A 27,999-nucleotide genomic window follows, 5' to 3' on the forward strand; every position below is an offset into this window, starting at 1 on the left:
ATTATGTCGTATTCCTTTATTAAGTCTTGTCTGTTAAAATCCTCCTTCGCTTCATCCATTACGTCAATAACATACTGTACCGGTAAAAATCCTTCCTTAAATTCATATAAAACATCCCTTACTCTTGTTATTCCCACCTCCCACCATTTCCTAAAAAACACCACTTTCTCTTGATTAAGAATGCCACTGTTTAAGAATAAAGGCTGATTTAAAATGTTCTCGCGTCCTTGTATGTTAAAATGTACACAAGTTAAAAATTTCCCCCATGCTCCAATCAATTCTTTATAAAAATCTGGTAGACCCTCTGTCATGAATTTTTTCATCCTCATGCATAAAATATTATCTCCCAAATTAAAATTGCCACTTTTACTTAAAAAATATTCCATTGTTCTTTTCCATGCTGCCTTATTGTCTTCATCCAAATATTTCCTTACCATTTTTACTCTTAAACTGTTTTTTCTTTGCTCCACGTCTATTAAACCTAGACCCCCTTTGCCTACTTCTCCAATTAACGTTGCATATGCTATTCTTGGAGGTTTCCCTTCCCATAAAAAATCTAAAAAACATTGTTTCAGCCTTTTTTCCATCCACAGTGGCATTGATGACACATATAAAATATTCCATAATTTAGAAACCATTAAAACATTCAAAATTAAAACCCTCCCCTTTAAAGTTAAAGACATTAATTTCCAAAACCTCAGCCTCTGTTCAATCCCTCCTAAAATTTCCTCCCACATGGTTACTTCTGCTTTCTTTTCATCCCTCCCAATTACAATGCCTAAAATTTTAATTTCATCCATTTCCTTAAAAGTAAAATGTCCAGATAAAGCCTCAGTTCTCCCAAATCTCAAATATACTGTTTTATCTTCATTTATTTTAGCCCCTGAACCCTTGCAAAAATGTTGTATTGTTTCCATTGCTTGCTTTACACTTGCCAGATCTTGTAGTATTAATGTGGTATCGTCAGCATATTGAAATATTTTATTCACTCCCCCCTCTACCTCTATTCCTTTTATTCTGTCCTCGTGCTTCACAGCTAATCCCAGTGGTTCTGCAACTAAAGCATATAAAAGTGCAGATAACGGACAACCCTGTCTAATTGACCTTGTTATCTTAAAACAGTCTGTTAAAAACCCATTGCATTTTATCCTTGTAACCGCTCCTCTATATAAAATCTGAACCCACTTTATAAAATTTTCCCCAAAACCAAAACTCTTTAACACTCCAAATAAAAAGTCATGCTCCACCCTATCAAAAGCTTTCTCGAAGTCCAGACTAATTAAAAAACCATCTTTCTGCTTATCATTTATATATCTAATTGTGTCTTTAATACTCATAGTTGTATCCGCAATGTCTCGTCCTTTTATACTATATGCTTGGTTTGTTTTTATTATGCTTGGCATCACTTCTTTTAGTCTATTAGCCAAAACTTTGGCTAAAATCTTCAAATCAGTATTAAGCATTGTTATAGGTCTATAGTTTTTTAAAGCTACTTTATCCCCCTTTCCTTTGTATATCACCTTCATTAAGCCCATCCCCATTCTTTTATTTATCTCACCATTCTCAAAAATCTCATCATATACTTCCTTTAAAATACTAGATAAAATATCTTTAAAAACAATATAAAATTCACTTCCCAACCCATCTATTCCTGGACTTTTCTTTTTGTTTAATCCACTAATTGCTCTTTTTATTTCTTCTTCTCTTATCTCCTCGTCGCATTCTCTTTTTTCCCCTTCTTCTACCCTTGATTTTATTAGATTTAGTAATTCCCCTTTTTCTTTTTCTTTTATTCCCTCTGTGCAAAACAATTTCTCATAATATGATCTTATTTCTTCCAAAATCTCCTCATGTTGTTCTACTATGTTCCCATTTTTGCTCCTTATTTCTCTAATCATTTCTGACTTCCCTCTTCTCTTCTCTAGATCAAAGAAAAATTTAGTGCACTTTTCCCCCTCCACTGTAAATTTTGCTTTGCTTCTTAATCTTGCACCTTCAAATTTCTCCTCCTCCATTTCTTTCAATCTTTCTTGCAGTTCTTTTATCTTTTGTATATTTTTTCCATTATTCTCATTTTTCAATTCGTTTTCTAGTTTTTCTTTCAGCTCCTTTTCCTTATATTTTTTACAATTTTGTAATTGTCTACAATATTTTATCGTAAACTTTTTAACTAAATACTTCACATTCTCCCACCACATTCTTTTGTCCTCATTATAGATTTCATTCCCTTTTTCCTTTTGAATAATTTCCTTTACACTTAAAACATAGTCTTCATTCTTTAAAACCGCTGTGTTTAAAACCCATACCCCTGGCCCTCTTTTCACATTACTCCAGTCAAGCTTCATAAAAAGTGGCTTATGGTCACTCAGACTTGTTTCTTTATATTTAATCTTGTTTATAAACCCTTCAACATTTCTTGTGCATAAAATAAAATCTATTCTTGTTTGACAACAAAAATTCCCCACTATCTGTCTTCTTGAGTACTCTTTTGTCTGTTCATTCCTTTCTCTCCACACATCAATTAAATTCATTTCCTCCATCAATATTTTCAGTTCTTTTCTCCCCTTATCCGTTTTAAAAACCATTCCCTCAGCCATTTCTAATTTACTAAAAACAGTGTTAAAATCACCCATGATAATAACTCTTTCGTGTTTCTTTAAATAATCTCTAAGTACATTAAAATACTCTTTCTTTTTGTTCTCCTCTGTTGGGGCGTGAACATTCACCATAATTACTTTTTTCTTTTCATACTCCATTTCACATATCATACACTTTCCCTCTTTGTCATTATAGATTGTTTTACATAAAACCCCACTGTTTTCTTTTAATAAAATTGCAACTCCTCTCCCTAGCCTCCCATCCCCATTATTGTATAACATTTCCCCACTCCACCTTTTTCTTATTTCGTTCATACATTCTTCCCTCCAGTTTGTCTCTTGTAGTAAAATCACATCTTCTCGTTTACACATTTCTTTCACTTTTTCAAATTTCCTGATGTCTAAAAGCCCTCTTGCATTAAAAGACACAATTCCTAAAACCATAAAAAATATAAAAACATTCATAAAAGACATAAAAACATTCATAAAAAACATCATCTCAGTCCATATCTTCCAAGCCCTTTAGCAGCTCATACTTATTTGCGCATTCAATTTCTTCATCTTTTAGCAGTTTTTTTCTTGCAGTCACTAAATTAGGTTTTATCTTTAACGATCTTCTTCTTTTTGCTGATTTCCCCTGTGTCTCTTTGTTTCCATCCTTTTGTAAATGTTCCTCTAAATCGGCTTGCTCGTCAATACTTTGGCCCTTTGTCTCCTCTGTGTCCAATGCCTTTTGAAAACTGTCTGTCATGTCCATTTGTGTCCAAAATGTGTCTTCCTGTTGTCCTTGATTTAAGTCTTTATTATTCGAATCGCTCAATTCTGCTGCTTCTAAAACACTCTTTAAACTGTCAGTCATATCCATTTGTGTCCATGTTGTCCCTTCCTGTTCCGTGACTCTGTCTAGTCCATTAGTCTCATTCTCTTGTAGTTTTTCACTTTCAGATTCTGTTCTTTTTTCTTGTGTTGTTGTTTTGTCCTCTGACTGGATATTGTCTCCTTCATACATCTGCCTGCCTACCTGCTGCTCTACCTCCTCCTCCTCTTCCCCCATCCAACATTCACATTTATTTAAAACCTTATTACAATCCGGGCACTTCACAGCAGTGCAAAACTTTGCAAAGTGCCCCCTTTCCTCGCACTTATAGCACCTAAAATCAGGACAGTCTTTTACCACATGATCTGGGCTCATGCACAGCCTGCACGTTTTCACCTGATGACTGTGCATCACCCTAAAGTATTGTGGACCTTCTGCTGTCTCTATTCTTGTGCTGTACGGGAGGGACGCCACTTCTTTGGGGAATCTGGTTTTCACAAACCTCGTCCCATCTTCAATATTTGTGCCCGGATAAAACCTTCTTTTAATTTTTGAAATGGGACAAACTCCCCAATGATCCAATTTGTCTAAAATATCTTTATCAGCAACATAGACAGGCAGATGCATGAAGGAGACAACATAATCACGGTTTTGTAGCCTCTTAACTGCACAGTTTATCCCTTTAATAGTCAATTCGTCCGTTAACTCATCAGCATCTTCCTCTCTTTTAAGTGTTACTTCATATTCCTTGTTGTGTTTTGGTCTTACGACCAAAATCTTTCCATCCCCAATCCTCTCCGTCACTGCTTTAATTACATCCATTGCTCTCACCTCTGTTGCTTGTCCTATGTCCACTGTTACAGTTGCTTCTTTTAGATAAATCCTTTTCCTTGCTTCCTTCTCCGATTGGTTTGTTTCTCGTTGTCGTCTGTCCAGTCCATTGTCATTTGCCTTCTCAACTCCGTCCGCCATTGCCAGGTCTGTCACCGTAGATCCGTCCATTGCAAAAAAAAAACTAAATAAAAAACACTCCTCCCGAACAGCTCACGCTGCTGGGAGGACAAACTAAACAAACAAAAAAGTTTAACAAAAATGTATTTAAGACAAAAACAAAAATAAAGAAAATCTGGTACGCCTCTCTCACCAACTGCAGCCAAACACTTCCTGGAATGTACCACTATCACACATGCACAGGGTGGTATGGCCGTAAGCGAAAGAGGATGTCAAGCGTTGGCTATTTAAATCAGCTGCCAAATGAAGCACTTCGAAAAGCTTACAGCACCTGGTATTCCCAGGCGGTCTCCCATCCAAGTACTAACCAGGCCCGACCCTGCTTTACTTCCGAGTTCAGATGAGATCGGGCATTTCCAGGGTGGCATTTCCAGCGAAAGAGGATGTCAAGCGTTGGCTATTTAAATCAGCTGCCAAATGAAGCACTTCGAAAAGCTTACAGCACCTGGTATTCCCAGGCGGTCTCCCATCCAAGTACTAACCATGCCCGACCCTGCTTTACTTCCGAGTTCAGATGAGGTCGGGCATTTCCAGGGTGGTATGGCCGTAAGCGAAAGAGGCTGTCAAGCGTTGGCTATTTAAATCAGCTGCCAAATGAAGCACTTCGAAAAGGTTACAGCACCTGGTATTCCCAGGCGGTCTCCCATCCAAGTACTAACCAGGCTCGACCCTGCTTTACTTCCGAGTTCAGATGAGATCGGGCATTTCCAGGGTGGTATGGCCGTAAGCGAAAGAGGATGTCAAGCGTTGGCTATTTAAATCAGCTGCCAAATGAAGCACTTCGAAAAGCTTACAGCACCTGGTATTCCCAGGCGGTCTCCCATCCAAGTACTAACCAGGCCCGACCCTGCTTTACTTCCGAGTTCAGATGAGATCGGGCATTTCTTTTTTTTTTTTTATAACATAACATCCTCTTTGGGCATTTTCCACTTTAAACCATTTAAAACATTATACACTTCATCATTAAACACATCATAAAAGCTTGGTAACATATCTTCTCCTTTAAAATACCAGTACAGCCTTTCTATGTATCTTTCCATTTTTCGTTTTAGTACATTCCACACATTTAAAACAACTTTTTCCTGTTTTGCTACATTTCTTCTTTCCCACTCAAATTTTTTAATCATCATTATGAGAAGATTTACAAACTTTTTGTTTTTGTTTTGCATATTCCATCCGAACATCACAAGAGTATTCCATTCCAATTGTTCTTCATCCCAGTCTTTCAATAAATCTTTTAGCATTTTTTGGCATTTCATGTAAAAACATTCTAATTCTTTACAGTATAAAAACAGGTGTAAAATTCCTTCATCTTCTTGAAAACAAACCTTACATGTTGCATTTTGTTCTATATGTATCTTTGTTAAAATGCACTCAGTAAAAATTGCCTTGTGTCTTATAAAATATTCAAAACATTCCAATCTTGTTTCTATTATTTTCCCTCTCATGTTTTTCCATATATTTTCCTTTTTCACACTATTCAATCTTTGTACCCAAAAGTTATTTGCTATTGGTTCTTGAAATACACTATCTCTAAAATACACATAAAAGTCTTTCAGTAAACAATCTTTAAAATCACAAAGCTTTCCTTTTAAACTGACATGTATGACTTTTTCATTCCCACCTTCTTCCATATTTTCTATTCTTGTAATCCATTCTTTTGGTATGGCACCTTTGACCGTTTCAAGTTTATTTTCTATTTCCTTTACACTGTATTCCTCTTTAGCTTCTTCCATTAAGTCTACTATATATTGCTTAGGTAAAAATCCCTTTTTGAATTCATAAAGAACATCCCTTATTCTTAAAATCCCTACATCCATCCATTTTTTAAAAAATAGTTCCTTCCCTTCTTTTAAAATACTTTTATTTAAAAACAAAGGTTGATTTAACAAGTTTTCTCTTCCCTTTACTTGGTAAAATACTCCGTCTAAAAATTTCCCCCATGCACTTAAAATTTCTTGATAAAACCCTGGTAACTTTTCCGTCATCCAGTTTTTTGTTTTTAACCAAAGAATGTCTTCTCCTAAGTTAAAATTGCCAACTTTGTTTAAAAAATATTTCATGACCTTTTTCCATTCTGTTGAGTTCTCCTCTTGTAAAAGCTTTTTAACTATTTTCACTCTAAGACAATTCTTCCTTTGTTTAATATCCATCAATCCTATCCCTCCTTCTTCTGTTGCTCCTATTATTGTATTGTACGCAATTCTTGGGGGTTTCCCCTCCCATAAAAAATCTTGAACACACTTTTTCAATCTCCCTTCTATCCAACATGGCATTTCTGTTACATATAATTTATACCATAGCTTTGATGTCATTAAAACATTTAATATTAAGGCTTTACCCTTTAAGCAAAGTTCTCTCATCCTCCAAAAATTTAATCTTGATTCTATTCCTCTTATTAGATCATCCCACATCTTTTCTGTTGCTTTTCTTTCATTTTTACCAATTAAAATTCCTAAAATTTTCAGTTCTTCTACTTCTCTACACTGTAAAAAATTGCTGTTAAAAAACGGTCAGATTCTACAGTAAAATAATGTTTTTTTCACTAAAACAGTAATATTCTGTTAAAAACAGTGCTTTCTGGGTAACATTTTTGTTTTCGAGAAAGTAACCAACTGCAGAAAACTGTGAGCTAACAGAGTTCAGATTCGATGTTTTGAAGTCTGTGTTTGAAATCACGCTTTGTGTCCTTGTTCACTATTTCATACACTAGTTAACTAATATAGTTCACCTGACAGTTTTAATGAACACTAATGAGTGAATTTAGACACTGATGAACACCTTCTGTTAATAATTACAATTAGTGAAGAAAATAAACAAGAAACACAAACAGTGACTTGAGTTACAACATTAAATAAAATCAAATCAAATAAAACAGCTTCAGTCTCAGCAGAGGATCATTAAACAACTCCACAAACAACAGCAGACACACACTTATTACTGACTGATTTGACTTCCATACTATTCTCATTGAGATCCAACAGAAATTAAGGTGTTTTTTGTGTCACCGTAATGGAGTGAGGGGCTGGTTTAGTTGGGCTCTTCACCCTTGAATATATTAATTCAGACTCTCCAATTACTATAATAATGATTTTATGAAATGCTTGTATTATAGCAATCAAGTTGGAAAGTCAATAAATAGAGAAATCTATTAGTCTGAAATTAGTTCTGATAATTTTTTTGTTATAAATCTGGAAGAAGGGCCACATGTAATAGATTTTATGCTTAGTTGCAGGTATTAATTTAATTAATGAGAAGTGGAAACAGAAAAGATACCTCCATAAATACTTAACAGTTAAGAAATAACATACAAAACAGTTCAGTTATGACAAATACACACTCAGACCTCATGAATCTGACCTTGTATCTCAACAATGGTAACATCTCAAATGTTTCATGCTGCAATGTATGCTGGGAGTGGCACTGTACAAATATCCCAGCATGCATTGCGGTATAAATAAATGTTGTATAATGGTCTAACAGTTTTTTTTTTTGTGTGTGTTTTGATTCTGCTGTTGTTTATGTTTAGACTTTCAGTTGCCTGTTTGTGAGTTAAACTGTTAATTTTGTTAGTTGTCACCATTATTGAGGTTCATATGCTGATTATTGATGTCTCTTTGAGTGCAGTATACATCGTAGAGCAGTGTTATTGTCCAAGATATTCTTAAAAACTTCCAGAAATCATTGCCATATATATATACACATATAACGTAAAACAATAGATTTAACATTGAATAGGAGCAGTAAATTTTATTATACTAAATGAGAACAGACTCTGCCATTTAATAGCAACATGAACATCACCAGATCTTATTGAAGTTTTTGGCTGGCTTGCCACAACAAAGGAGCTTTTTAAACAAAGTTCTTAACAATTGCAGCAGCCAAGATATATAAATGTTAAAAATGACAGGGCTAAGAGCCCAACTAAAGCAAACTCTGTTCTCCATGATGGTGACGTAAAACTTTCACTTTTTCTCAAGAAGAACTTTAGTAAATGTTATACAAAAATACATGTATTAAGTAATAAGTGTAGCTGGTGATGATGTTTGTAGAGTTGTTTAATCATCCGCTGATCATTTAAATGATTTAATCATTTGTTGTTCTTCAGGTTATTTCATTATAAAGCTGTGACTAAAGTTTTGTATGTTCTGTTCTTGTTTTTTTTCCCTTCAGTATTTCTTCATTTGTTCATTGTTAATCCTCAATTATCATTTAATTAGTCAGTTAATTAATGAATTTACTTCAGCTTTGCTCCATGTTTCTTGAACACTCAGTAGTGTGGACACTTCAATAAAAACTGAAGTATATGCTCTGGGGTTTAAAGGGTTAAAGGTGTGAGAGGTAAAAACACAGTGTAAAAATGTATTTTAACAGTAATATACTGTTAATTTACACTAGGGAAATAGACTGTAAAAAAACAGTAGATTGCTGGCAACCACAGCTGCCAGTAGATTACTGTTAAATCAAGGAAAAAACAGTATTTTACTGTAAAACCTGAAGCTAATTTCTTCTGTGTGTCACCGTTGTGGAGGAGAGTAGAGCCAGTGTATGAGTTAAAGATGAACAATGAACTGTTGATGTTATTCTGCATGTTTCTTTATTTAAAGATAGCGGCTGTTTAGTTGCTGATGCAGTCAGAATCTCTCTGGTGATTCCAGATTTACATGTATGTGTGCTGTTGTGAAAAATAAGACATTAGAGTTAAACCGAACTTTTCTAACTAACTAAAATAAGTTATCATTATAAGTATGCTTCTAAGCATGTATAGCACATTACTTCATAAACTCATTCAGCAGTTGACCAAGTTGAGGCAGTTGCTTTCAGTGAGCAAAATGAGTTCACTTGAGTATTGTGTAAATCAATGTAGTCCATGTATTTTTACAGCAACATACTGTAAAATAACAGTACATTGCTGGCAACTGCAGCTGCCAGTATTTTACTGTTTTTTAACGGGACAATTTTTAACAGTGTAAATTGGAAACAATCTGTTAAAATATCTGCTTTACCAAACCTCATATATTGTGTTTTATTTTCATTTATTTTGCTTCCTGTACCCTTACAAAACTCCTGTACTTTTTTCATGGCTTCTTTTACACTCTTTTTCTCCTTCACTATTATTGTTGTATCATCAGCATACTGGTATATTTTTCCTTCATCCTCCTCTTCTTCTATTTTTATTCCTTTAATTTTAGTTTCTTGTTTTATTGCTAACCCTAAAGGTTCTGCGACTAAGGAATATAAAAGTGCTGAAAGAGGACATCCTTGTCTAATTGATCTTGTAATTTTAAAACAATCTGTTAAAAAACCATTACATTTTTCTTTTGTTAAAGCCCCTTTATATAAAATTTTAATCCAATTACTAAAATTCTCTCCAAATCCAAATGTTTTGAGTACATCAAATAAATAAGTATGTTCTACTCTGTCAAAAGACTTTTTAAAATCTACACTAATTAAAAAACCATTCATCTTCTTTTCTTGTAAATAATCTATTGTGCTTTTAATACTCATTGTTACATCTGCAATATCTCTCCCTTTTATTGCATATGCTTGATTTGATTTAATTAATTTAGGCATCACTTCCTTTAATCTATTTGCTAAAACTTTTGCTAAAATCTTTAAATCTGTATTCAACATTGTTATTGGTCTATAATTTTGTAATTCAGTTTTTGCTCCTTTTCTTTTATATATTAACTTCATTAATCCCATCCCCATTCTTTCATTCATCTCTTTACATTTAAAAATTTCTTTAAAAACTTCTTTAAGTATTCCTTTTAAAATATCTTTAAAAACAATATAAAATTCATTTCCTATTCCATCTATACCTGGACTTTTCTTTTTATTTAGTTGATTTATTGCAATTTCAATCTCTTCTTCTTCTATTTCTCTGTCACATTCTTTGTTGTCATCTTTTTCTAGTTTTACTTTTATATAATTTAGAATCTTCCTTTCTTTTTCTTCATCAATACCTTTTGCTTTAAATAGATCTTCATAAAAATGCTTGATTTCTTCTAGTATTTCTATGTTTCCTTTCGCAATTTTTCCATTCCTCCCTTTAATTTCCTTTAGTATTCCTGCTTTACCTCTTTGCTTCTCTAAATCAAAAAAGAATTTCGTGCATTTTTCCCCTTCTACTGTGTATTTAGATCTGCTCCTCAACATTGCCCCCCTATATTTGTCTTCTTCTAAATCTCGTAATTTTTGCTCTATTTCTTTGATTTTTTCAATATCTTTATTTTCCTTGTTTAATTCTTTTTCTAAGGATCTTTTAACTTCTTTTTCTGTATACTTTTTACATCTTTGTAGTACTGCGCAATATTTGATTGTGTATTTCCTGATTTGATATTTTGTGTTTTCCCACCATATCCTTTTATCTTCATCATACATTCTATTTTCTTTTTCATTCTCTATTATTTCTTTGACTTTTTGAACATAATCTTGATTTTTTAAAATGGTTGTGTTTAAAATCCAAGTCCCTGGTCCTTTTTGTATGTTTTCTATATTCACTTTAAAATGCAAGAGCTTATGATCACTAAAACTGTTCTCTTCATACTGTATGTTTTCTATAAAATTTTCAATATTTCTAGTACATAAAATAAAATCTATTCTCGTTTGACATATAAAATTCCCCACTATTTGTCTCCTTGAAAACTCTCTTTTTTCTCTATTCCTTTCCCTCCATATATCTATTAAACTATTTTCCTTTATTAACTCATTTAGTTGCTTTCTTCCTATATCCGATTTAAAAACCATTCCATCAGCCATATCTTGTTTTCTAAAAACAGTATTAAAATCTCCCATCATTATTATTTCTTTAAAACCTTTTAATACTTTATTTAAAACCTCAAAATATTCTTTTTTGTCTTTATCTTCTGTTGGTGCATGTATATTTGCTATTATTAATTCATGTCCTTCATAGTTCACCTCTATTACTAAACATTTTCCATAATTATCCCTATACACAATTCTTTTAAAGTTTAAAACATCTTTCCTTATTAAAAAAGCAACACCTCTTCCAGATTTACCATCACCATTATTATATATTATATCCCCTTGCCACAACTTTTTAAAATCATTCATTGCATGTTCTTTCCAGTTTGTTTCCTGTAAACCTATCACCTCCTTGTTTTTACATTTCTCTCTTATTTTCTCAAATTTATCTTTTCCCATCAGTCCCCTTGCATTAAAAGACACACAGTTTAAAACCATTAAAATAAATAAAAATGAAATTAAAAACCTACACATCCTCATTGTCCTTCATCTCCTTCCAACGCTCTCAACCAACAACTCCTTCCGTTAAAAGAGACAAAGATTAAAAGCATTTTAAAATAGATAAAATATTTTAAAAACATCATTTTTCTTCATCTTCTTCCAGTCCCCTTAACACTTCATACCTATTTACATATTTAGCTCTGTTCTTTGTTAAAACTTTTTTCTTTGCCATGTCCAAGTTTGGTTTTACCTTAAAAGTTCTTCTTCTTAAAAATCCTCTTTCCACTTTGTTCTTATCCACATTTTCCATCCTTGTTTCTTCATCATTTGCCATTCCTTCAGCTTGACCAGTCTTTCTTAGTTCCTCTTTTTCCACCATGCTTAAAAAAGTTTTGAAACTGTCCGATATTTCCATTTGTGACCACTGTCCATCCTGTCCTGATAACTGTACTTCATTCTCTTCATTTTTGTTTTCTCCTTCCGTTTTTTCATTGTTATTCATTTCCTCCTCCATTGTCCTTTCTATTGCTTCATTATCTTCTTCCCTTTTGTTGTTTTCTTCATGCACCTGCCGGTCCTGATCTTCTCCTCCTCCTTCCTCTCCTTCCATCCAGCATTCACACTTGTTTAAAAAATTTTTACATTCCGGGCACCTGACAGTGATACAGTGTCTTGCAAAATGCCCCCTTTCCTCGCATTTGTAGCACTTGAATTCTGGACAGTCTTTCAGCATGTGTTCCGGGCTCATGCACAGCCTACAGGTCTTCACCTGATGGCTGTGCATCACCCTGAAGTACTGCGTTCCTTCTGCTGTCTCCATTTTTGTGCTGTATGGCAAGGATGCCACCTCTTTAGGGAACCTCACTTTAAGGAACCTTGTTCCGTCTTCTATGTCGGTACCCGGATAAAACCTTCGTTTAATTTTAGTTATGGGACAAACTCCCCAAGTATCTAATTTTTCCAGAATTTCCTTATCTTCCAGATAGACCGGCAGGTGCATGAAGGAAACAACAAAATCCCTATTATGAAGCTTTTTAATTTCACAGTTCACCCCATTTATCATCAGTTTGTCAGTCAATTGTTCACATAATTCTTCTGTTTCCATTGTTAGTTCGTACTCCTTCCCTTGTCTTGGTCTTAAAGCCAGAATTTTTCCATGCCCACACTTTTCAATCACCGCTTTAATAATATCTTCTGCTCTCACTTCCTGTACATCTTCCACATTAATGATAACTGTTGCCTCCTTTAAATACTTTCTTCCACCTACTTGGCCTCGATCGTGCAGATTCGCACTCTATAACATCAGAAAGATCCGACCCTTCTTATCTGAACATGCAGCTCAACTCCTTGTTCAAACTCTTGTTCTCTCCAAACTGGATTACTGCAACTCTCTACTAGCTGGGCTTCCAGCTAACTCTATCAAGCCTCTTCAGCTGCTCCAGAACGCAGCAGCACGAGTGGTCTTCAATGAACCTAAACGAGCACATGTCACTCCGCTGCTAGTCCGTTTGCACTGGCTGCCAGTTGCTGCTCGCATCAAATTCAAAGCTCTAATGTTTGCCTACAAAGTGACTTCTGGCCTTGCTCCTTCTTATCTGCTCTCACTTCTGCATATATATGTGCCCTCCAGAAACTTGCGTTCTGTGAATGAACGTCGCCTCGTGATTCCATCCCAAAGAGGGAAGAAATCACTTTCGTGAACGCTCACGCTTAATCTGCCCAGTTGGTGGAATGAACTCCCTAACTGCATCAGAACAGCAGAGTCACTCGCTATTTTTAAGAAACGACTAAAAACTCAACTATTTAGTCTCCACTTCACTTCCTAATCTGCAATTGCCTCTCTGGATATCACACTAACTGTACCCAAAAAAAAAAAATAAAAATACTAATACTAATACTTTCCTTCTTAGACTTTACAGACCTGAAACTTGCCTATAGCACTTGTTCATTGTTGCTCTTATAGTTTTGTAAATTGCTTCCTTGTCCTCATTTGTAAGTCGCTTTGGATAAAAGCGTCTGCTAAATGACTAAATGTAAATGCAAAATGACGTTTGCCTGAAAAACTTATGCTGAAAAAAGAGCACTTTAAAAGCTTATTTGACAAAAATCATGACTACATATTTTTTATGTTACTTTAACTTATTTAAATAGGTTAATCATGTTCCAACTACATTTTTTTCCATTTTTCAAAGTTTAACCTAATATTTTAGTCAGTTTGAATAATATAAGTTTGAATAGAAAAGTTAAAAACAGTGTAGTTATAACCTGTAGTCTGTTAGACTTGCTGCATGTTTATTTAGGTCAATGTCTGTTAATGCTCTTCTCTTTCTGTACTATCAAACAGACTCATATATATATAATCTATGCTTTACGTTATAAATCAGCTCCTCCTAACATTCGTCATGTGGTATATCGCACACGATAGCTTTTTCTTTATCTGGAGATTATAAGTGTTATAATCTACTTAGGAGTGTTAAAGATTTTTTTTTAGAAAGTTATTGTTCATGCAGGAAAAAATAATGACAATTTTATATTGTATCTTAACCGTTTTGTTTTGTTTTTTAAAGAGCAATATACTTGTTTGGTGTTGGATTAAACAGATATGCGAAATATGTCTGGTTGCATAATGGTAAGAAATCTGGAGACTGGAGTGTTTTGGCTCAAGATAGCCTAAATATATATATTTTAAATGTTTCCTTGGAAATTACCGAAAGACAAATCATTTATGTAATACTGTTATGTAGAGGGTTTCTGTGGGGTCTTAAAAAGTCTTAAATCTCAAAATCCAAATCTTAGGCCTTAAAAAGCTCTAGATTTACTGTGATACTGTGTTGTTGGTCTTAAATCTTTTTAAACAGGTTTTAATTTTCTTTTGTTCATGTATTGCTATCCAATCTGTCCAAACCCCCATACAATCACCAACAATCCATCTCTATGAAACTGTTAACTTTTTTATTTAAAAAGGTAATGTTTAACTCTATTTATCATAATGGTTTAATTATTTTCCTTACAATGACATTTGTTTCTCCATGTACTGCTGAGGACACTGACCTGGACAGATTGTTGTCCATAGATTTACTTTATTATAGTTTTTAAATATTTTAAAACATTTGTTCACTTTAGTATTATTTTAAAGAAGTTTATGTTGGGGAAAAAGCTGTATGGATACGAGTAGAGCTTGCTTGTTTTTACACAATATTTAAAACATTTAGTTAAGAAAAAAAATCTAAAATAATTTAATTGTTTATTATTAATGTATTATTATCATTAAATTATTATTATTATAAAAAAATTTTGATAGGTCAAATAAATTTCTTTTTCATCTGGGTAATTTGAAAAAATCCTTAGTCTTTAGTGCTTTATGAGTCTAAAATTTCATTCAAAATGGTCTTAAAATGTCTTAAAATGGTGAAACCTGTAAGACAAAAGTAAGAAGTCAGTGTATAATCAGTAACTGGTCACATAATAAATAAAAACAAGACATGATGTTGATTTTATAATGCTTTAATAATTCACCAGTATATAAGAAACACACATGACATATATAGTGCATTTGCATATGTGTATAATAATAATATAATGACAATACATTCAAAACATTCATGACAAATTAATTAATCAACAAAGGCACTCATATGTAAGTTGCCCTGCACTATTAAAGAAGATGACAAGGCAACAATATAATACAAAGAGCAATCCAATGCAGCAGTCCTCAGGTGTGCTAGGGTTGCTGAGTTGTTTGTCCTGTCTTACTCCATGACCTGAAACATAAATCAGTGTTTTTTGTCTAAATACATTACATTTTGGACAGAGTTTAAAGGATTAGTTCACCCATAAATGAAAATCCTGTTTTTAATCACTCATTCCAATCCCCTAAGACTTATGCTCATCTTCAGTAGCTTTTTTTTAGGTGCACAAATATGTTCTCGGACCTTGGTATGATTACAGTTAATGTCACATGCAATGTTTTAACCTTTTTTCTGGACTTTGAACACCTCAGGACTGTTCCTGTCTAAGAAGGATGAGAGAACTCCTGGATTTGATCTAAGACAGAGGTGCTCAACCCTGTTCCTGGAGATCTACCTTCCTACAGAGTTCAGCTCCAACTCTGATTAAGCACACCTGAAGCAATTAATTAGCCTGAACAGCACTTGATAATTACAGGCAGGTGTGTTTGACATGAGTTGCAACTGAAATCTTCAGGAAGGTGGATCTCCAGGAACAAGGTTGAGCTCTCCTGATATCTTAGTTAGTGTTCTGAAGATGAAAGTCTCAGTGGGTTGGAACGACATGAGGGTGAGTAATTAATAACAGAATTTTCTTTTTTGGGGGGTTAAGTAATGCTTTAAGACTTAAGATCAGCTGTGTCCAAACTTTTTTTATTGAGGGCTAAAAACCAGTCTTGAATGAGCGTGTTGGACCAAAGTATACCAAACTCCTTACCATAAAGTTGCCATTGGCTATTTCCTAAGTTATTCAACATTTAAACAAAACTAGAGAGCATTGATTTATATTAACTAATGCAGTATTTATTCGTTCAGTAAAAACAATCCCATTTATAACAGAATGGAGTTACACTAGTCAAGCTGCACCTGTTTTTTGCCTTGATGTGCATCGCTGATGTGTTCCTCTATTTATTGAGTGACTATTTATATTTAATATAACATTTAATCGAATCTTTTACTTTCAGTTTGTGTTTCTGTTGTCATTCTCACTCTCTATTTAGATGGGATGGTGGGCCAAATCAAAGGGCAAATCAAGTTATCAAAGGCTAACTTTGGCCTGCAGACTCTGGTTTAGACACCTCTGCTTAAGATGATCAACAGAAATGAAAGCCATTTAGCTTTAGGCTTCATACCTTAAACCAGTTATGGAGATGCATCTCCTGCAGAGCGAGTCTCTCATCTGGGTTTGGCTGTAGACAACCGCAGATCATCTGGCAGCATTCTGTGCAGAAAGAAGAATGGGGTGTTTAAGTTTAATAGTTTATAGATCTTAATCTACAATGCCAAAGTGCGTTAGTACTTCCGATTCAGTTGCCTATGGGAGAAATGACTTGGAATAATAAATGGTCAAACTGCTCGCTCTACACACAAGTGGGCTCATGACTGTACATAAAAAGTAGAATGATATAATAAGACAATGTTGGTGTGCAACATTAACCAGCATAGCAAGCAGTTTTTAATGTCTTAAAATTAATGGAAGTGAATAAGATTGGAAGTCTCGAACCAAAAAATTACAATAGTTGCACACGCTCGTACGTCAAAAATAGTTATAAGACCTGCTCTCTTCACACTTTGATGAAGCTCTCACCTATTGACAGGCCAGGGCTAGACCAAAGATAGTCCCTGATCAAGGAGTGGTCGGAGACAGTGGGTAAAGCCCCACACATCAATGCGAACAGGACGATCCCTAGAGACCAAACAGTCGCTGGCTGTGCATGGTACCTGCCATGCAATTCATACTCCGGAGGGAAATATTTTCTTGTGCCTAGAAAAAAAAGATATCATCCAATGGTTTATATGTTTAAACAGAATCGTCAGTGTGTGGTTTTTATGGAAACAAAGTTCATAACACTTACCACAGAAGACTTTGTAGCCGGAACCCTTTACAATCGCACCACAGCCGAAGTCTATTAGCTTTACCTCCAAAGTGTCTGGATTCACCAGGAGGTTTTCAAGCTTTATGTCCCGATGGAAGACACCGCGATCAAAGCAAACGCTCGCAGCATGAATGGCCTGCCGCATTATATGGCGTCCCGTCTTCTCATCAAGAGGTCCATCCTTGTGGCGTAAGAAGTGAAGCAAGTCCATACAAGGTATGGGTCGCTCCATGATTATAATGTAGTGGGCATCATTGTCCTCCCAGTCTAGGAGTTGGATTATCTCGGGGACGTAGGGACCATTGTTGGCCATAATTGTCAGGGCAATTTCTGCAGGGAGGGGTTTGTCATAACCAGGCTAAAAGAGAGAAATGATGACAGTTAGACAGTTTCCTGAAGGTCTTTTAATAAAAACTCAATTGTAATCGGACATTAACATACATATAAGGCTCTGAAACAATCTAATCAAGTGGATTTATCTAAATACTGTTGTAAATGGAGTCTTTAGCTTATCTACTTTTTTTTCTTCAGATATTTTATGTACACTGTTAAAAATTGTCCCGTTAAAAAACAGTAAAATACTGGCAGCTGCAGTTGCCAGCAATGTACTGTTATTTTACAGTATGTTGCTGTAAAAATACATGGACTACATTGATTTACACAATACTCAAGTGAACTCATTTTGCTCACTGAAAGCAACTGCCTCAACTTGGTCAACTGCTGAATGAGTTTATGAAGTAATGTGCTATATATGCTTAGAAGCATACTTATAATGATGACTTATTTTAGTTAGTTAGAAAAGTTTGGTTTAACTCTAATGTCTTATTTTTCACAACAGCACACATACATGTAAATCTGGAATCACCAGAGAGATTCTGACAGCATCAGCCACTAAACAGCCGCTATCTTTAAATAGAGAAACATGCAGAATAACATCAGCAGCTCATTGTTCATCTTTAACTCATACACTGGCTCTACTCTCCTCCACAACGGTGACACACAGAAGAAATTAGCTTCAGGTTTTACAGTAAAATACTGTTTTTTCCTTGATTTAATGGTAATCTACTGGCAGCTGTGGTTGCCAGCAATCTACTGTTTTTTTACAGTCTACTTCTGTTGTGTAAATTAACAGTATATTACTGTTAAAATACATTTTTACACTGTTTTTACCTCTCACACCTTTAACCCTTTAAACCCCAGAGCATATACTTCAGTTTTTATTGAAGTGTCCACACTACTGAGTGTTCAAGAAACATGTAGCAAAGCTGAAGTAAATTCATTAATTAACTGACTAATTAAATGATAATTGAGGATTAACAATGAACAAATGAAGAAATACTGAAGGGAAAAAACAAGAACAGAACATACAAAACTTTAGTCACAGCTTTATAATGAAATAACCTGAAGAACAACAAATGATTAAATCATTTAAATGATCAGCGGATGATTAAACAACTCTACAAACATCATCACCAGCTACACTTATTACTTAATACATGTATTTTTGTATAACATTTACTAAAGTTCTTCTTGAGAAAAAGTTAAAGTTTTACGTCACCATCATGGAGAACAGAGTTTGCTTTAGTTGGGCTCTTAGCCCTGTCACTTATAACATTTATATATCTTGGCTGCTGCAATTGTTAAGACGTTTGTTTAAAAAGCTCCTTTGTTGAGGCAAGCCAGCCAAAAACCTAAATAAGATCTGGTGATGTTCATGTTGCTATTAAATGGCAGAGTCTGTTCTCATTTAGTATAATAAAGTTTACTGTTCCTATTCAATGTTAAATCTATTGTTTTATATTATATGTCTATATATGGCAATGATTTCTGGAAGTTTTTAAGAATATCTTGGACAATAACACTGCTCTATGGTGTAAATCGCACTCAAAGAGACATCAATAATCAGCGTATGAACCTCAATAATGGTGACAACTAACAAAATTAACAGTTTAACTCACAAACAGGCAACTGAAAGTCTAAACATAAACAACAGCAGAATCAAACACAAATAAAGAAAACTGTTAGACCATTATACAACATTTATTTATACCGCAATGCATGCTGGGATATTTGTACAGTGCCACTCCCAGCATGCATTGCAGCATGAAACATTTGAGATGTTACCATTGTTGAGATACAAGGTCAGATTCATGAGGTCTGAGTGTGTATTTGTCATAACTGAACTGTTTTTGTATGTTATTTCTTAACTGTTAATAATTATGGAGGTATCTTTTCTGTTTCCACTTCTCATTAATTAAATTAATACCTGCAACTAAGCATAAAATCTATTGCATGAGGCCCTTCATCCAGATTTATATCAAAACATTTATCAGAACTAATTTCAGACTAATAGATTTCTCTATTTATTGACTTTTCAACTTGATTGCTATAATATAAGCATTTTGTTACCTCTTTATTATAGTAATTGGAGAGTCTGAATTAATAAGTTTAAGGGTGAAGAGCCCAACTAAACCAGCCCCTCACTCCATTACGGTGACACAAAAAAACACCCTAATTTCTGTTGGATCTCAATGAGAATAGTATGGAAGTCAAATCAGTCAGTAATAAGTGTGTGTCTGCTGTTGTTTGTGGAGTTGTTTAATGATCCTCTGCTGAGACTGAAGCTGTTTTATTTTATTTTATTTAATGTTGTAACTCAAGTCACTGTTTGCGTTTCTTGTTTCTTTTCTTCAGTAATTGTAATTATTAACAGCAGGTGTTCATCAGTGTCTGAATTCACTTATTAGTGTTCATTAAAACTGTCAGGTGAACTATATTAGTTAACTAGTGTATGAAATAGTGAACAAGGACACAAAGTGTGATTTCAAACACAGACTTCAAAACATCGAATCTGAACTCTGTTAGCTCACAGTTTTCTGCAGTTGGTTACTTTGTCGAAAACAAAAATGTTATCCAGAAAGCACTGTTTTAACAGAATATTACTGTTTTAGTGAAAAAACATTATTTTACCGTAGAATCTGACCGTTTTTTAACAGCAATTTTTTACAGTGTAGTAGGCCAATAGTTTCACAAAACCATTTTGTTTTCAATTCTGTTTTAATTTCTACATGATAAAGTCTAGTTTAGATGTAAGCTGCTCGTTCTTCATGAGTGCTGTCATCTTTGTTTAGATCATTATTCAATTACAGTGGTTACCTCTAATTTTAAATGGAAAGCACAAAGCAAAACAAAAGCCTTACTTTATTCAATTCAATTCAATTCAGCTTTATTTGTATAGCGCTTTTACAATGTAGATTGTGTCAAAGCAGCTTCACATAAATGGTCATAGTAACTGGAACAGTGTGGTTCAGGTTTTAGTGTTTAAGTTCAGTTCAGTTTAGCTCAGTTCAGTGTGATTTAATCATTACTGAGAGTTCAAACACTGAAGAGCAAATTCATCGATGCGTAGCTCTACCAATCCTGAACCATGCGAGGCAGTGACGACAGCGGAGAGGGAAAAAAAACTTCACTTTACTTGCTTACGTACTTACTAAAAGGACATGTTTTCATTTACTATATAACGTCTTCAATCCCATTTTGTCCCATCCTAAGAAAATCAAATCTAGAATCAAATCAAATCATGACATTGAATTGTATCTGGACTACTCACCACTGTGAGTTCCTTCATCTTCGGTGACTTTACAGTACATTTCACAGCAACCTGATCAATAAAGCAAAGAATTAGCAGTTAGCATGTGGTAGAAGTTTTGAATAAAGCAATGATAAAGCAATGTTTTGTTAGTGAAAGCACCTCAAGTCCATCCCTGCGGCGTGTGGCTTTGTAGACAGAGCCGAATCCACCTTTGCCCAGCTTGTCACCCATTTCATAATGCCTTAAAATCGTGTCTGTTAAAAAATAAACAACTGCAGTCAGTATGATGTACAATTTTAGATATATATATTTTGTATTCACGTTTGTAATACTAATAACAATTCCTATCTTACCATTTTCTGTGTCGTCCTCCTCTAGCTGCTCAGCAGCAGGGACATGGTCTTCTGAAGCAGAAGCTGTAATACGAATCAAGTCACCGTTGTGTAAATAGCACTTTATATAATACAGATTATCATGTTTTTTAATTAGTCTATGAATGTAAAGTCACATATTTAGACTTATTTTAATTTCATCCCACACAGAAATCTGATATATGTCAATTTGATATACTGTATGTACTGTGTGTGTGTGTGTGTGTAGCCACAAATATACATATACATATATTATTATAGCTAATATATTTGTACATATTACATATTTGCTTATTTTTTACTACTTATTTTTGCATATATGTACAGATTTATAATGCAAATGGTTGAAAAAACAAATATAAACTGCCATTTTTTGCAATCATTTAACATATATGACACATTTTACATGCAAAATCCAAAAATGAACTTGTATGTCATATTTGTAATTTGCATATATTTTCATATATCACATTTCTATAGAGCATTTTGAGGGATGTAAACATTAACAGTGGTTCGAACATATATCCTGTTTTACATTTTTAATTTCCACAGCTTCCGAGAATACAGAAATTTCCACATATTGATAAATATTGCTATGATAGCTGTTTTAACGTTAAATTATGACTGGATTTGCCTTTTATTAAGGTTATGAAATAGTTTGACATCAAGCAGGAATTGTTAATGGGCCAATGATATTAATACATTAAAATGGTATAAACAAGACCAGTTATAAAAATATTACTTGATTAGAGATTTGGCCATTAAACAATACTTGTATCATAATCACTTGTGAGTGTGATTTTACCTCTACTAGACTTCCAGACGTCCTTTTCTTCTTTACTGGCTTCAGGAACCTCATCAGGCCCAATGGGTGTTACAATGGGCTGACTAGAAACTTTTTGCTCTAACATGGCTTCATGGTAGTTCTTCGTGGCCTGGACCAGGTCGTATTTTCCAGTTTTGCGACGGAAGACTGGCCACTTCCAGAAGCCTTTCTTTACCTTTCTCACTTCTGGAACCTCTTCAGGCCCAACAGGTGTTTCAATGGGCTGACAAGAAACTTTCTGATATACCTCAGCCTCATACTGGTATTTCTTCGCAGCCTGGACAAGGTCGTATTTTCCAGTTTTGCGATGGAGAACTGGCCACTTCCAGAAGCTTCTCTTTTTCTCCTTTCTCCCTATCTCTCCAACCTCAACATGCGGCTCATCAGAAAGATGAAGATGGTTCTCCGGCATGTTGGGGGTGTACTTGAGTAGTACACAGGGACTATGATCAAACTGCATGATGAAAAATGTTTTCTGATAACTTTCTGATAAACTGTAATAGTAAACCGATCAATCTGCAACTCGAAATGCCAAAACTACAACCGACAAAAGCAAGTAGTAGAATGTCAGGCGATGATGTCATCCAGGCGCATTCTAAGAATTTTAATATGGAAGGCTTTGGGCTGTTGTTATTTTTCAAATGTTTTAATTTGTGCAAGTTTAAAATGAATGGGATCCTTTGCTGTTTTGTGTTTATAGTGGTTTGTAAATGCAGCACAGGGTTGCTTACAGGCTAAAATTATTAAGAAACCTGCATGGAGGAGTACATCAGATGTCTATATTGTGCCAATTGTATTGTATTGGGTCAATATTTGATGGCAGCCTCATACACATGCTACTATCTGTGTTGTTATTAATGTTAAAAGAAGAAAATGACTCACTTTTTGTGACTTGTAAGGATAAAAATTACACATATACATAAATATGAATGTATACGTCCCTTAATTTGTATATACATTTTTAATGAGGTAGAAATTATCAAGGTGAACCAACAGAGTGTCTTTATTTTCATACTCTTATTTCTTGGCTATCAATTTTTATTGACATTATGAATAATTAAATTCAGCAAAGAAGCAGTGGATATACTTTAATTCTATGATTTACCACAAATTATGTTACAAATCTCTGAAATATTCTTGCAAAATATGACATTTTGTAAAGAAATATCCAAGAAAATGTGTAAGGCTTTGTCTTGCGTTGACTGTTAAGTGTATTTTATAAATTCTGTGATGTACAGACATGGAAAAACATTCTCAGTTTGACTAAAACATAAGTTTTTTTCATTCCACACAATTCTGATCAAATTTATTCCCAATTTATTATAAATATATTGCCATTTTAGCATAAATCATTTTAAAATGTAAGTAGAAGTAAGTTTTAGACAAGTTTATAAAAGTTTAGTTTATTAAAAGTTAAGAAATCAATAGCTTAGGGCACATTAAGCTCATCAAATAAAAACTTTTGTTGTTTTGACCAACTTTTATTGTATGAAAATTAAAAATGCTCTAAATGAGAATGTTTTTATTTGAAATTTGGAAGAAATTGTATCAGTCCTTTATAGAATAAAACTAATAATAACAGCTTCCTCAAACCCATAACTAGCAAACCCAGATAAATGGAGAATCTCTAATTCCCAAATGCAGGGTTCCACACAATTTATTCAGGCTATCCCAACACAAATAGACTAAGTTAATGAAACAAATTTAAGTAGATTGAACATAAAACAATTGAGTTATCTCCAAAAAAATATCAAGAATTGTGTTGCTTCAGCTCATTTTACTTAAGCTGTCTTTTGGCTGGGGGGATGTGTTTATACTTATAAGTGTTTATAGTTTATAAATTATAAAAAAAAGTTTATAAATTCCTAAGGAATTCCTAAGGAAATAAGTTTATAAATTCCAATTTTCTTGCTTTACCATACATTGAGAACCCACTGCGAGTCTTCCTGCTACATCAACCTCACATTTGGTTGCAAAATCAGCAGCAATCTTATGTAATTTTATTTTTATAGCTGTATATTGTGATTTAAAAGCTCAAAATATTACAAATATTTAGGACACACAAGCACTTATATATTTATATTTGATTGTCATCACATTAGACAACAAAATGACGTTTGCCTAAAAACCTTGTGCTGAAATAAGAGCACTGTAAATACCTATTTGACAAAAAATCATGACCACTTTTTATTACTTTACTTTTTATGTTACTTTAACTTATTTAAATAAGTTAATCATGCTCCAACTGAATTTTTTTTCCAGTTTTTCAAAGTTTAACTTAGTATTTTAGTCAGTTTGATTAATATAAGTTTGAATAGAAAAGTTAAAAACTGTGTAGTTATAACCTGTAGTCTGTTAGACTTGCTGCATGTTTATTTTGGTCAATGTCTGTTCATGCTCTTCTCTTTCTGTGCTATCAAACAGACTATATATATATATATATATATATATATATATATATATATATATATATATATATATATATATATATATAATTTTTATTTTTTTTTTTTTATCTATGCTTTACGTTATTTATCAGCTCCTCCTTGCATTCGTCATGTGGTATATCGCACACGATAGCCTTATCTTTGACAAATGAAATCACAGCATGTTCATTTAAAAGTGATCATGGCTGCATTTTTCATCTTCATCATCACCTTTGAGAGGGAAGATCACTGTTGGCAGTGTTTTGAACACTTAAGGGCACTCAAAAGAACACGTATGGCTGATTTCCATTTTGTCTGGGTGCCAGTGACATCCTAAGTGCACTTCTGGCATTTGGCTGTCTGTAGAACACTTAAGACTAACATATATTTAAAGTGAAAAACATGATTATCTCAAGGAGCTGATTTTTCTGATATGAAAGCTTGTTTCTGAGCCTATTCTTGTGTATTTTGGAACATTCAATTTGGGTATTTGTTCCAAATCTTTAGGTAAAATAATAGAATATAATGAAAATAAAATTGTTCACTCAACAAAAATCATTGGCTCTTAAATCTATTGCATTTCTAACATCTATGGGTCATCATTTGTGCCTCCTGAAAGTTTTTTAGTTGAATCAATTGAACTTTTCTAGTCATCTCAACTCACATCAGTCAAACTGACTGAAAATGTTACAAAGTTGAACTTTGTTGAACTCAAAATATTTAGTTGAAACCTGACTAACTATTTAAAATGAGTTTAAAAATGTAGTTGTAACATGATTAACTTATAAATAAGTTAAAGTTAAACAATTTTTTCCCTTTTTTGTCAAGTTTTTAAAGTGTATTATTTTAGCATAAAGTTTTTTAGCAAACATCATTTTGTTGTCTGATGACAGTCAAATATTAAGTCTACAAGTGTTTGTCTGTCATACATCCACTCACTGGCCACTTTATTAGGTACGCCTGTCCAATTGCTCGTTAACACAAATTTCTAATCAGCCAACCACATGGCAGCAACTCAATACACACGGACTGCTGCAGTTCAAACTGAGCATCAGAATGTGGAAGAAAGTTGATTTAAGTGACTTTGAATGTGACGTTGTTGTTGGTGCCAGACTGGCTGGTCTGAGTATTTCAGAAACTGCTGAACTACTGGGATCTTTATGCATAACCATCTCTAAGGTTTACAGAGAATGATCCGAAAAAGAGAAAATATCCAGTGAGTGGCAGTTCTGTGGATGCAAATGCCTTGGCAATGAGTTCGCCGTACTCAAATGGCCTCCACAGTCACCAGACTCAATCCAAAAGAGCACCTTTGTAATGTGGTGGACCGAAAGAGTCGCATCATGGATGTGCAGCCGTCATATCGGCAGCGACTGTGTGATGCTATTATGTCAATATGGACCAAAATCTCTGAGGAATATTTCCAGTACCTTGTTGAATCTATGCCATGAAGGATTAAGGCAGGTCTGAAGGCAAAAGGGGGTCCATCTCAGTACTAGTACGGTGTATCTAATAAAGTGGCCAGTGAGTAAATGTTTAGGATAAACTACAGACTTTTGAGTCAAAATATACAGCTATAGACATAACATTAGGGATTAGAGATTCTCAATTTCTCTGGGTTTGTTAGTTGTGGTTAATAAATCTTTCGAGTAAAGTCAAATCTTATTATTAGTTCTTTTTTCACAGTGTACAAAGGAGTGACTATTGATTTCAAATCCGTCAAAACTATTTAAACACACACCTAAACTTCCAAACATTTTATTGCATTACACAACAGTAAGATCATTTTCAATCATTACTATCCTAAAACATCAACCATAGCAGGTATGTGATCAATCATTAAAGAGTAATAAGCAAGATTAATGTAGAAGTAGTGCACATTTTACAATAAGTTTCCTAATTCCCAATGCTCTATTAATGGTAAATCATGTATGAATCATGAATGAATCGTGAATAACATGCAGACTGTAGATTGTGTGGTGCTAAACCATTGTACTTTATATGCAACTAACACATTATGGCTCCTGATGTTACTTTGAGGAAGCAACTTGATCTGTCTGTGCTTGAATAGAATTATTTACATCATTATTACCTTTAATCTTTCACAAAACAGTCTGCATTGTCTTTCATTGTAGGCTTTTTCTTAGTTTTCATGACCTACAGTTGAGCTTTGGCATATATTCTCCACTGTTTTTGGTTTAATTATGGAAAAGTGTGTCACCATGACCAAATCACTATAATATCATGGTTACGGTTTAGACCCTTTTGACATATATCACTGGAAAAATGTAAGTCATTGGTCGGATTCAATTTTCTGGTGGTGTAATTTTCCAAATTGGCTTTGACCCCCGAATATGATGGACAGCAAATTCTTGTTTCAGACTCATAAGTATGATTGGATTTTGCCAGTGTGGGACATTTTTTTGCTCCAGTTTCCAGAGCAGCTTGTCATATTAGCCGTGCTGTTGTATATAACTTTCTCATTCAGTCAAAACACAGACCTGTCAGCCCCAATCAGCCATTTTATATAGTTCAGCCTCCCTCAGTTCACGCTTCTCTTTATATAATTGAAAAACAAATTATGTCATCATGGAGACTTGATAAATATCATATGCCTTAGCCTGGTTAACTTTAAAACTGCAATTTCTGACAATTAAACTGTACAAATATTGGATCTTAGGAGTCTCAGGTTACTTGGTTATATTGAAACTGGGTTGCCTATATATTGTAAATGAAGACTTCAGATGCAAAAACCTGTAAATGCCATCTGAAATGTACTCCTAAATTTCTCTCAGCCTCCTGTTTATTTATCAGTTATTTCACTTTAAATGCAATGCAATGAAAAGCTTATTTGTCCATATAAAAGTCGAGTCAGAAAATAACATTTTACTTTAGAAGAAAATATCAGATGACTTTTGGAGGTTTTTGCATATTTATTTACATGAGAGTTCATTCAAAGTTATTTTAAATTGGTCATCACACAGTTAAACACAATGACAAAAATAACAGAAATATTTTAAATTAGAAATTACTTATAAAATATGTTAAGAATTACAATGAATCAGCGATTAACGGGCTGAAACAAGGTGATATTCTGTACAGTTTTCAGGCACCTGTTAATTTTAAGATTTTTTTTAGCTCAATAATTAATGGAAAGATCCAAAATACAGTTTAAAGTGTTTCTTTTCATACACCCTCTCAGTTGTTGTCTGTGCACTCAACAAATATGAGATATGAGAAATTTATTCAATTTTATTATTTTTTTTATTATTATTTTTTTTTTTTTGGTGGAGAACATAATCAGAAAGAGCTTTAGAATCAGAAAGAGCTTTATTGCCAGGTATGTTCGCACTTACAAGGAATTTGTTTTTCGTGACAGAGCTTCTACAGTGCAACAGAATTACAGAGAGAGGACAACAAAATGTTTAACCTAAATGTTTTATGTTCAATCTACTTAAATTTGTAAAAATTATAACTTAATCAGTTTGTATTGAGACAATATGAAGGAATTGCATGGAACCCAACATTTCTATTTACAGCATGTTTAA

General features: G+C 33.8%; 1 protein-coding gene, 2 non-coding genes and 1 pseudogene across 4 annotated transcripts; all 4 read right to left on the bottom strand.

Moving 5' to 3' along the window:
- Positions 1 to 4,684: 4,684 nt before the first annotated feature.
- LOC137494164 (5S ribosomal RNA) lies at positions 4,685 to 4,800 on the bottom strand (annotated as a pseudogene).
- Positions 4,801 to 4,858: 58 nt separating this feature from the next.
- LOC137494025 (5S ribosomal RNA) lies at positions 4,859 to 4,977 on the bottom strand. Its single transcript, XR_011014000.1, has one exon. It is a non-coding gene; the product is annotated as a 5S ribosomal RNA (ribosomal RNA).
- Positions 4,978 to 5,035: 58 nt separating this feature from the next.
- LOC137494032 (5S ribosomal RNA) lies at positions 5,036 to 5,154 on the bottom strand. Its single transcript, XR_011014007.1, has one exon. It is a non-coding gene; the product is annotated as a 5S ribosomal RNA (ribosomal RNA).
- Positions 5,155 to 15,118: 9,964 nt separating this feature from the next.
- On the bottom strand, positions 15,119 to 24,153 carry LOC103910790 (serine/threonine-protein kinase pim-2-like). 2 transcript variants are annotated; one of them, XM_068220657.2, is made up of 8 exons: positions 22,005 to 24,153; positions 21,182 to 21,244; positions 20,988 to 21,082; positions 20,847 to 20,897; positions 17,216 to 17,594; positions 16,948 to 17,124; positions 16,493 to 16,581; positions 15,119 to 15,395 (listed from the first exon to the last, which is right to left on the bottom strand). In XM_068220657.2, exons 1-8 carry the CDS (start codon positions 22,483 to 22,485, stop codon positions 15,384 to 15,386), a joined length of 1,347 nt encoding a protein of 448 aa, XP_068076758.2. In that variant the 5' UTR covers positions 22,486 to 24,153; the 3' UTR covers positions 15,119 to 15,383. The 2 variants fall into 2 exon arrangements, with proteins under 2 accessions (XP_068076758.2, XP_073804679.1); XM_073948578.1 differs by lacking the exon at positions 15,119 to 15,395 and adding an exon at positions 15,608 to 16,317 and having other exon boundaries at positions 16,439 to 16,581; positions 22,005 to 22,806.
- Between the last annotated feature and the right edge of the window lie 3,846 nt (positions 24,154 to 27,999).

Source organism: Danio rerio, chromosome 4 (genome assembly GCF_049306965.1).
Source record: "Danio rerio strain Tuebingen ecotype United States chromosome 4, GRCz12tu, whole genome shotgun sequence".
NCBI classification, from domain to species: domain Eukaryota; kingdom Metazoa; phylum Chordata; class Actinopteri; order Cypriniformes; family Danionidae; genus Danio; species Danio rerio.